Source organism: Balaenoptera acutorostrata, chromosome 9 (assembly GCF_949987535.1).
Source record: "Balaenoptera acutorostrata chromosome 9, mBalAcu1.1, whole genome shotgun sequence".
NCBI classification, from domain to species: domain Eukaryota; kingdom Metazoa; phylum Chordata; class Mammalia; order Artiodactyla; family Balaenopteridae; genus Balaenoptera; species Balaenoptera acutorostrata.
In genome coordinates, this window is record NC_080072.1 from 103,533,781 (window position 1) to 103,545,555 (window position 11,775).

An 11,775-nucleotide genomic window follows, 5' to 3' on the forward strand; every position below is an offset into this window, starting at 1 on the left:
GAACAGGGGTAGAAACTGACATTAACAATGGACTTTTCCTCTTTGTTTTCCAAGGGAGAGCTGGATCTGCTGGTTTATAATCTCAGTTTTATAAAGACATACATTAAGACATCCAAAAAGCAAGACTTATGATTATTCCTGATGATTCCTCATTTTCTCCTTTCTACCTTACTACTGTTGTTTGTCTCTGTTCAGAAAGCATGCTGGTAGACTCCCAGTGTCTCTGCATGTCATTTTCTCTGTTCTCCCCTGTGTCCGTTAAGGATCAGGGCTGAAAAGAGCAATTAAACAGATAGTGTTCCCCACAACCATTGATTTATGTAGTTTGGGGTCTGAAAAGAAAAGAGGGGGTTGATTCAACCCTCACCTTCTTTTTCCTAAATGCCTCACTGCCATTGAACCTTAAGGCTCCTTCTGCCCTACAGTCCTGAGAGGGTCGAAGTTTCTGACAATGAAGGAGGCAATATCTGCCAGCACAGTCCTCAGTCTTTGACTTGCTAAAAGAGGTATGCTGGGGAACAAGCCATAATTTCTATTTGAGAATTTACCCAGAAGGTCTTCTTCACTTGCAAGGAGGAAAGCAACCTTATATGAGCTCCAAAACAATCAGTTGATTCAAATGAGATTCTATTCCATGTCCTATAGTTCTGGGAAAATTGGAAGCACAGAAAATTATTCTCTCCCTCATGATTTCCTTTCAAGTTAAATGAGCCCACTGAGGGTAGAAATTACTGAGTTTGTGTTTCCATCCTGTATCATAGATCCTTGGAGACACAATGTTCTACTCAGTTTATAATTTCACAGTGAGAATTCTTAACCCCCAATGCAGAAAAATGGGTGCCCCTTTTGTACTTTCTTCATCATCTCCTGGTGTGTGTCTATGCACAGTTCCGAAAAAGGAACATCTGGGGCATGATCACTTGCCTTTACTAGCACTTTCCTAGAGCCTCTGGGATTGCATTAGTGAAATAGTGTATCATAGCTTTAGCACTGTCCATGCTTATGGATTTCACCTCTGTAAAGACGTGTTGTAGCAAAATGGTTAAAAGAACAGGCCCCTCAAGTCAGACTTAGTTTAAATCTGGATGTTAAACTTCTTTTAAAGGATTTTTCTTATTTATTTATTTATTTATTTATTTATTTTTGGCTGTGTTGGGTCTTCGGTTCGTGCGAGGGCTTTCTCCAGTTGCGGCAAGCGGGGGCCACTCTTCATCGCGGTGCGGGGACCGCCCTTCATCGCGGTGCGCGGGCCTTTCTCTATCGCGGCCCCTCCCGTCGCGGGGCACAGGCTCCAGACGCGCAGGCTCAGCAATTGTGGCTCACGGGCCCAGCTGCTCCGTGGCATGTGGGATCTTCCCAGACCAGGGCTCGAACCCGTGTCCCCTGCATTGGCAGGCAGATTCTCAACCACTGCGCCACCAGGGAAGCCCCTAAACTTCTTAATTGTAAGACTGTAGACAATCATATAACCTCTCTGATCCTTGCATATTTTTATATACTTATCCCTATGTATATCTATAAAATGAGGCTAGCAAAAGAGCTATCTCATAGGGCTGTTTTGTGGATTAAATTAGTTAAGTCACCCAAAGTTTATTAGGAACATGCCTGACATATAATAGAAGCCTGAGAAGTGTTCCCATTGCTATTAATCCATATTCATTATATCAGGATTTCTCAACTTAGCACTAATGTTATTTTGAAGTGGATAATTCTTTGTTGTGTTCTGTGTATTATAGGATAGGTCACATGCTAGGGCACAAAACAAGTCTCAACAAATTTTAGAGGACAGAACTTATATCAAGCATTTTTCCAACCACATGGTATAAAACTAAAAATCAATTACAGAAAGAAAAATGGGAAAAACACAAACACGTGGAGACTAAACAACATGCTACTAAAAAGCAATTGGTCAATGAAGAAATCAAAGAGTAAATCAGAAAATACTTTGAAACAAATGAAAATGGAAACAACACAATCCAAAATCTATGGGATGCAGCAAAAGCAGTTCTAAGAGGGAAGTTTATAGTGATACAAGCCTTCCTCAAGAAAGAAGAAAAATCTCAAGTAAACAACCTAATCTACCACCTAAAAGAATAAGAATAAGAAGAAGTAAGAAAGCCCAAAGTCCAGGAGAAGGAAGGAAATAATAAAGTTCAGAGAGGAAATAAATAGAGATAGAAAAAAATAACACAAAAGATCAAGGAAACAAAGAGCTAGTTTTTGAAAAGATTAAAAAAAAAAAAAGATAAACCACTAGCCAAGCTCACCAGGAAGAAAATATAGAAAACCCAAATAAAATAAGAAAAGAAAGAAGAGAAAGAACAACTGATACTACAGAGATACAAAAAAATCATAAGAGAATGTTACAAAGAGTTATATGCCAACAAATTGGACAACCTAAAAGTAATGGACAAATTTCTAGAAACATATGACCTTCCAAGACACAATCAAGAAGAAACAGGCAGGGGCTTCCCTGGTGGCACAGTGGTTGAGAATCTGCCTGCCAGTGCAGGGGACACGGGTTCAAGCCCTGGTCTGGGAGGATCCCACGTGCCGCGGAGCAGCTGGGCCCGTATTACTGAGCCTGCGCATCTGGAGCCTGTGCTCCACAACAAGAGAGGTCGTGATAGTGAGACGCCCGCGCACCGCGATGAAGAGAGGCCCCCGCTTGCCACAACTTGAGAAAACCCTCCCACAGAAACGAAGACCCAACACAGCCATAAATAAATAAATAAATAAATAAACAAATACTTAAAAAAAAAAAGAAGAAACAGGCAATTTGAACTGACCAATCACTAGTAGTGAAGTTGAATTTGCAATTAAATGTCTCCCAGAAAAAAAAAAAAAAAAAAAAGCCCAAGACTGAACAGCTTTACAGGGGAATTCTACCAAAAATATGAAGAAGAAATAATACCTATCCTTCTCAAACTGTTCCAAAAAATGAAGAGGACAGAACATTCCCAAACTCATTCTACAGGGCCACCATTACCCTGATACCAAAATCAGGCAAAGACACTACAAAAAAGGGAAGGTAGAGGCCAATATCTCTGACAAATATAGACGCAAAAATCCTCAACAAAATATTAGCAAACCAAATCCAACAATATATAAAAAGGATCATACACCATGATCAAGTTGGATTTATTCTACAGTCACAAGGATGGTTCAGCATTCACAAATCAATCAGTGTGATAAACCACATTAAGAAAAGGAAGAATAAAAATCACACAATCATCTCAATAGACAGAAAAAACATTTGACAAAATTCAACATCCAGTCATGATAAAAAATATTTAGCAAAGTGGGTATTGAGGGAACATATCTCAACATAATAAAGGCCATTTATGACGAATCCACATCTAACATCATACTCAATGGTGAAAAGCTGAGAACCATACAAGGATGCCAGTCTTGCAACTTCTATTTAACACAGAATTGGAAGTCTTAGCCACAGCAATCACACAAGAAAAAGAAATAAGAGGTATCTTAATTCGAAGGGAAGAAGTAAAATTGCCACTATTTGCAGGTGACATGATACTTTATATAGAAAACGCTAAAGTTTCCACCCCAAAGCTATTAGAATAAATGAATTCAGCAATGTTGCGGGATACAAGATAAACATACAGAAATCTGTTGAGTTTCCATACACAAATAATGAACTATCAGAAAAAGAAAGTAAAAAATAAATCCCATTTAAAATAGTTTCAGAAAGAATAAAATACATAGGAATAAACTAAACCAAAGAGGTGAAAGACCTATAATCTGGAAAATATAAAACACTGATAAAGGAAACTGAATATGATACAAAGAAATGAAATGATATCCCGTGCTCTTGGGTTCAAAAAATTAATGTTGTTAAAATGGCCATACCACCCAAAGCTATCTAAAGATTTAATGCAATCCCTAACAAAATACCCATGATATTTTTCACAGAACTAGAACAATTAATCCTAATATTCACATAGAACCAAAAAAGACCCCAAACTGCCAAAGCAATCTTGAGAAAAAAAGAACAAAGCTGGATGTATTACCCTACCAGACTTCAGACTATACTACAAAGCTACAGTAATCAAAACAGAGTGGCGCCTGTACAAAACCAGACATACAGATCAATGAAACAGAATAGAGATCCCAGAAAAAAAACCCACACATTTATTGTCAGTTAATCTACAACAAAGAAGTGAAGAATATACAGTGAAGAAACGACATTCTTTTCAACAAGTGATGCTGGGAAAACTGGACAGCTACTTGTAAAACAATGGGATGATAACATTTCCTGACGATATACAAAAATAAACCGAAAATGGATTAAAGACCTAAATGTAAGACATGAAACCATAAAACTCCTAGAAGAAAACATAAGCAGAACACTCTTTGACATAAATTGTAGGAATATTTTTTTACATCTGTCACCTAAGGTAAATGAAATAAAAGCAAACAGAAACAAACAGGACCTAATTAAACTTAAAAGCTTTTGCATAGCAAAGGAAACCATCAACAAAATGAAAAGACAACATACTGAATGAGAGAAAATATTTATAAATAATATGACTGATAATGGGTTAATATCCAACATATGTAAACAGATCATACAACTCAATATCAAAAAAACACAAACAACACAAGTTAAAAATGGATAGAAGACCTGAATAGACATTTTTCAAAAGGAGGCATATAGGTGGCCAACAGACACATGAAAAGATGCTCAACATCGCTAACTGTCAGGGAAGTGCAAATCAAAACAACAAGATAGCGCCTCACAGGTGTCAGAGTGGCTATTATCAAAGCTCTACAAATAACAAATGTTGGAAAAGATGTGGAGAAAAGAGAACACTTGTACACTGTTTGTGGGAGTGTAAATTGGTGCAGCCACCATGGAAAACAGTATGGAGGTTCCTCAAAAGAACTAAAAAATAGATCTACCATATGATCCAGCATTTCCACTGTTGCAGGTATATCTGGGAAAAAAACAAAAACACTAATTTAAAAAGATACATATGCCCCAATGTTTGTAGCAGCATTATTTACAATTGCCAAGATATGGAAGCAACCCAAAGGCCCATCGACAGACGAATGGATAAAGATATGATAGATAGATAGACAGATAAAGATGGAATATTACTCAGCCATAAAAATATTGAAATTCTGCCATTTGCAGCAACATGAATGGACCTAGTGAAATAAGTCAGACAGAGAAAAACAAATACTGTATTATATCACTTATATATGGAATCTAAAAAAATAATACAAATGAATGTATATGCAAAACAGAAACATGCTCACAGATACAGAAAACAAACTAGTAGTTACCAAAGGGGAGAGGGAAGGAGGGAGGGGCAGATTACGTGTATGGGACTAAGACTTAAAAACTACTATGTATAAAATAAATAATCAGCAAGGATATATTGTACAGTGTAGTGAAATATAGCCGTTATTTTGTAATAACTTTAAATGGAGTATAATCTATAAAAATATTGAATCACTATGTTGTGCAAATGAAACTAATATGATAGTATAAATCAACTATACTTTGTTAAAAAGGAAACATAAATCTTAAGTGTATGGCTCAATGAATTTTACCTATATATATGCCCATGTAAAATATAGTTCAAGATACACATTTCCTAGAAAGGTTCCCTTGTTCCCCTTCTCAGTCAATACCCACCCCCTCCCCAGAGGTAACCACTATTCTTACTTCTTGCCCTCCAAATACATCTGACATTCTAAATATACAAACAGAAAAGTGCTGGAGAAATAGGGAAATAAGAGAAAACAGCATCTACTTTAAATCTGTTTATTATCTTATTGGAGAGACAAGGTGTTATGGTCAAGTGTTGAAATACTAAACCCCCCAAAGGTGATGATATTGGGAGATGGGGCCTTAGGAGGTACTTAAGTCATGAAGATGGAATCCTCATAATTGGGATTAGTACCTTATAAAAGACATCTCACAGAAATCACTAGCCCCTTCCACCTTGTGAGCATATAATGAGAAGGCAGCGACCCAGAAAAGTGCCCTCACCCATTTATGCTGGTACCCTGGTCTTGGACTTCCAACCTCCAGAACTGTGAGAAATAAATTTCTGTTGTTTATAAGTCATTGAGTCTGTGGTATTTTGTTACAGCAGCCTGAATGGACTGAGATACAGGTTTAAATAAGCACAAAAAATGTTGAAAAAAATATAGTTTATTATCATTAATATACACCTTTTTTAATGATAAATCCCATTAGATAAGTAAAACAATGTCTAACATATTTCTCCTAACTTAATGTGCAGTATTTTCCTTTAAAGTGATAAATAACAAACTATGCAGTAAGAGCTATGTGCTCTTTTTTAAAATATTTGATGTCATTGTAGATAATAACGAATGCAAGTTTTATAATAAACCAGTCAGCCCCCTTGCTAGGATCCTAAGTTACATATGTATTATTCCTTTAATGGTACTTTGTTAACACCATCTTTGGCAATAAAAGGTGGAGCTACATGTATTCTCTTCAATATTAAATGAACTGGGCTGATAGAGGCTCTCAAAAACAGGTGGTACATGGTATAGATTTTGCCATTCTCAAAGGAAATAAGAAAGGGCAAAATATAAAAAGAAAGTTGATAAGAAATATAGAACAAAAGAAAGAGATCAGAGAATCTGATGATACTTCAAGCTATATACTAGTTTGTATTAAGACATTTTATTGAATCCTGTTCCCTATACCAGCAAGAGTATCGACAAGAATGAGAATATTTCTACAGTATTTGGCACTTCTGTGTTTAGAAAAGTAAGATATAATTTTAACTTTCTGTGATTTATGATTCACCATATTTGTCCAGATTAGGAATAACTCAGAAGATGGAAGTATGAAAAAATTATTTTTAAAAAGGTCAGCATATTTATTCCTTTTATAAACATGTTGTTAGTTATTTAGTAAACTGATATGAGGTGCAGGAGATACAGAGGCCAAATATGAGACAAGATCAGCAATGAGGGAAGTGATAAGTCTATACCACATATAAAAAAATCTGTAGAAGCAACATGGTGATAAATACACTCTTCTTGAAAGACACCAGTAAAAATTAATAAAAAGTTGAATTTCTTTACAATATCGCTGATTCAAATTAGAACATGGTTCTCCTCTGGATTTTTAAACAGGTATTTCCTCAGTGTAACTTTGATATCCTTGTTTCTCAAAGTGTAAATCAAAGGATTGACCACAGGCACCACATCAGTATAGAAAACAGAAGAAATTTTTTTCAGGTCCATAGATCCAGGAGAAGAATATTTAAGGTATATGAATGCTGCTGAACCAAAAAAAAGAGAAAGAGCAATGATGTGGGAGCTACAGGTGCTGAAGGCTTTCGATCTTCCCTGAGCGGATTTGATCTGAAGAATGCTAGTAAGGATGAAGATGTAAGAAACTAGGATGGTGAAACTGGGTACTGTGATATTAATACCCACAACAATGAGAACTACCACCTCACTGACATAAGTGCTGGTACAAGAGAGTTGGAGGAGTGGGAGGATGTCACACAAGTAATGGTTGATTATATTAACATTGCAGAAGGTTAGTCTAAGCATGCACCCTGTGTGGGCAGAGGCTCCAGTAAACCCCACCACATACGCAGCCAAAGATAGCACCAAACAGACCTTATGGAACATGGTGACCTTATACAGCAATGGAGTACAGATGGCCACATAGCGATCACAGGCCATTGAGGTCAACATATAGCACTCAGAGATGACAAAAAAGAGAAAGAAAAACAGCTGAGTCATGCACCCAACATAGGAGATGATATTCTTCCTGAATTCAAAGTTCATCAGCATCGGGGGGGTGAAAACAGAGGAGTAACAGAGATCAATGAAGGATAGGATGAAGACTAAATAGTACACGGGGGTGTGGAGGTGAGAATTTAGACCAATAAGAATGATCGAGCCCAGGTTGCCCACCATGGTGACAATGTAGATCGTTAGAAACAGGTAAAAGAAGGGCTGCTGGAGCATGGTCTGTTAATCCAGAAGAATAAATTCAGTCACTAAGGAGTCATTTCTAGGCAGCATTCTCAACTTCGGAAATCTGTGAGAATAGAAGAAAACTACATTAATAGGGAACCCAGCTCTGTCCTTACAGACTCTCTTTTATATGAGCTTTATGTGAAAGAGACTCAGACTGGCAGAAATCATGTCTTCCTTTGCTTCATAGGGTCTGTAAGTACTTCAACACACACCCCTCAACATTTAAATCACTGTCTTTTGTTGCATGAGCTGCACGGAACAAACAACGGCTTTATCTTTACTAGAAGACAGAGGGATGGGGTAGCTGAGGAACAAGCCTACTTGTTGATGGGCTTTGGTGGTGTGGTTGTATCCCCATCTCTCCATCCTATTCATCTGACCAGTCACTTTTTAGTTCCTACTCATGTTTCCATCACTCTACTAGGTATCTCAGTTCCCCTGTGATGACCTTCAAGAAAGAGAGAATTCCCACAGGGCAGAGACCATAACCATATTCTGCTTCCTAGAAGGGAGTTGCTAAGAGTCTCTCGGATTTTCCGGTACTTTACTACAAGATTCCATGAAGTCAGTAATTGATAACAGGTATGGAGGAGAGCCTTGGTGGCCTAAACTTTATACTTAACCATATACTGCATTGTTTCCACACATTCTCCTCCTCTATTCCATCCTAGCTGAACGTAGAATGAATAAAGGAAGTTGGATGTGCTTTCCCAGGTGTTGTAGGATGGCATGAAAGCGAAATAAATTAATTTGGGTGCTGATTAAATTAGCTGTTGTTAGTGAATATATATCAAGCTGTATACTTACTATGACATGTAAACTTGTACAGTACATATATTTCGACAAAAAAAATTTTTTTTCACACACACTATATTTTATTTTTACAAGAAATAAACTGACACCAAGCATTGTAAATGGATGACCACAACAAAAGCAACAATGATTGCAATTACCAAACACGAAACATACTCATACTATGTCATAATATTGACATTCAGTCCAGTAATCCTCCACTGTAACAGCTCCTTTACTTTGCTGTGAAAATTGATTTGTATATTTTTTGCCTCTGAGTCCTTGTGGGATTTTTTTTTAATTCAAACAGAAAGTCACAAAAATTGTAATCATCCTCATCAGTTCACTCAGTCCCATATAATTTTTTTTTTCATCTTGATCTTTTGTTAGCACTTTTATGAATTCATCAGTTTTCCATTAGAGTTCTGAAAATGCTTATTCATTCAGTTCAGCAGTATAGTCAGTTACCAGAAACCTGTACTTGTCAGAGTCTTTTCCATGAATTCCTTGAAGATGAAACCCTTTTATAGGAACATTTTTGCGAAAACATCAGAGTACACCCAGAACTGTCTGTAAATGACAAAAGACTTAAAAATGACCACGGTTAAAGATTTGATGAAAGTTCATAATAATGCAATTGACAAGGAAATTTGGTTATTTCTGAGATATACATTTTAAAGTAATAACTAGAATTATGACTTATAACATTATACCAGAGCATATAAGAGTTTTAGAAATTTCATGTAAGGTCTGAAACATTTATATTAACATATTTCCATACAAATAACTCGGGCAACCATAGACACTACAGAATTAAACATAGCCAAAATCCTAGCCAGGATACCCAAAATTCTCACCCTAATAGCCATTAACTAAGTTGTTAGTACCTGAGACAGCACATTCTCTTTCAACAAAATACTACAAGACAAAGAAACAGTCTAAAGAGATAATGCAAGCCACAGAACCAGACTCAGATAAGAATGAGATGTGGAAGTTATTGAACAGGAAATTAAAATGACTATAATGAATATGTTAAGGACTCTAAGGGAAAAATAGACAACGTGTAAGAATCGATGGGTAAACAGAGAGATGGAAACTCTAACAAAAACTATCAAAAGAAAGTGCTAGAAATAAAAGGCACAGTAACATAAATGAAGCATTCCTTCTATGTGCTCATCAAAACCCAACACAGTTTAGAAAAAGAACCAGTGGCTTGAAGATCAGTCAACTGAAACTTCCCAAAATCAAATCCAAAGAGAAAAAGAGTGAAAAATAGAACATTCAAAAACTCTGAAACAACTTCAAAAGTGAAAAAATATGCATAATTGGAATATCAGAAGGTGAGAGTGAACGGCTGATACTCCTCTTCCTTACATTTTCTTGAGAAGTGATTTATATAACTAAGTTAATTTATACATTTAAATCATTTACATTTCTTTTTTGATTTCTTACTGTTATCTCCATAGCATTATATGTTGTTTGCCCTTATGAGGATTTGGCATCAATAACTAACACAGATTTCATTCAGGAGAACACCCTTTTACCCAAAGTCTTACTCAGTGCAACTTGGACATCTTTGTTCCTCAAACTGTAAATGAAAAGATTCATCATTGGCCCCACAATGGTGTAAAAAACTGTGGATACCCTATCTCGATTCAGAGACCCAGCAGGAAAAGGCTTCAGATACATGAATGCTGATGATCCAAAGAAAAGAGAAACCAGAATTATGTGAGAGCTGCAGGTACTGAAGGCTTTGGACCTGCCCTCTGTAGAACAGATGCCGAGGATGTTGGAGAGGATCAAGGTATAAGAAATGGAGATGGTGAGACTGGGCCCTATGACACTGACGCCCACCACAACGAAAACCACCAGCTCATTGATGGAGGTGCTTGTGCAGGAGAGCTGGAGGAGAGGAGGAATGTCACACATGTAATGATCGGTGATGTGGCCATCACAGAAGGAGAGTCTCAGCATGCACCCAGTGTGGGCCATGGTACCCACAAGCCCCATCGTGTATGCACCCACCATCTGCGTGAGGCAGACCTGATGGGACATGGAGACCCTGTAAAGCAGGGGCTTACAGAAGGCCACATATCGATCATAGGCCATTGACGTCAAAATACAGCACTTTTCAATAACAAAGAAGGAGAAGAAACAGAGCTGAACCATGCACTCTGCTTAAGAGATGACGTTTTGGTTTACAAAACTCATCAGCATTTTAGGGGTAATGACAGAGAAGTAGCAGAGATCAATGAAGAAAAAGTTGAAGAGAAAGTAGTACATGGGAGTGTGCAGGTGAGTGTTCAGACCAATCAGAATAATCAAGCCAATGTTCCCCACCATGGTGACCAGATATATTCCTAAGAAAATGAGAAAGAGAGGCAGCTGGAGTTCTGGCTATTGTGTTAAACCCAGCAGGATAAACTCAGTCACTGAAGAGTCGTTCTCTGGGGCCATTCTTCCCTAGGACATATCTGTGGGAACAGGACAAAGGGTAACATTAAAATGAGTACCCAGCTCTCTCCACCCAATCCCACTATAATGAGGTTGAGACCCAGAATAGGAGAATGAACCCAAGCCAACCCTCTGTGTGCCTTTGTTTTCTCCTTTGTGTAAAGGCTGAGGGAATTTTTAAAGATAATATATATCAAAAACACTAACGAGCAAGTTCTACAGGGATAAGATTCAGTAACCCTGTGACCACACATGATTACAGCATCTCCGCTCCAGTTCTGCTTTGATAGCTTACCAGGCCCACCTAATGATCAATGATTGTCTCAGCAGAGAGAAGGTGTGTCATTTCAGGGAGTCCTTGGCTTTCTGAGATGAGGTTTGGAAGAATAACATGATAGATAAAATTCAACACTCACCCTTTTACATGGGGGCCTCAATCCTACTGGATTAACTGAGCTCAGAGAAATAAAGTATCTTCCATCTTCCCAGACCGTCAGACTTCCACAAGCTCTCAGAAAGGTC

General features: G+C 37.5%; 1 protein-coding gene and 1 pseudogene across 1 annotated transcript; both read right to left on the reverse strand.

The window, feature by feature from the left end:
- Positions 1-7,107: 7,107 nt before the first annotated feature.
- LOC103001679 (olfactory receptor 8B3-like) lies at positions 7,108-8,058 on the reverse strand. Its single transcript, XM_028166795.2, is given in 1 exon segment — positions 7,108-8,058. A coding segment is annotated over 1 exon segment (945 nt). The 5' UTR covers positions 8,053-8,058.
- Positions 8,059-10,323: 2,265 nt separating this feature from the next.
- On the reverse strand, positions 10,324-11,271 carry LOC103001410 (olfactory receptor 8B3-like; annotated as a pseudogene).
- Positions 11,272-11,775: the final 504 nt, after the last annotated feature.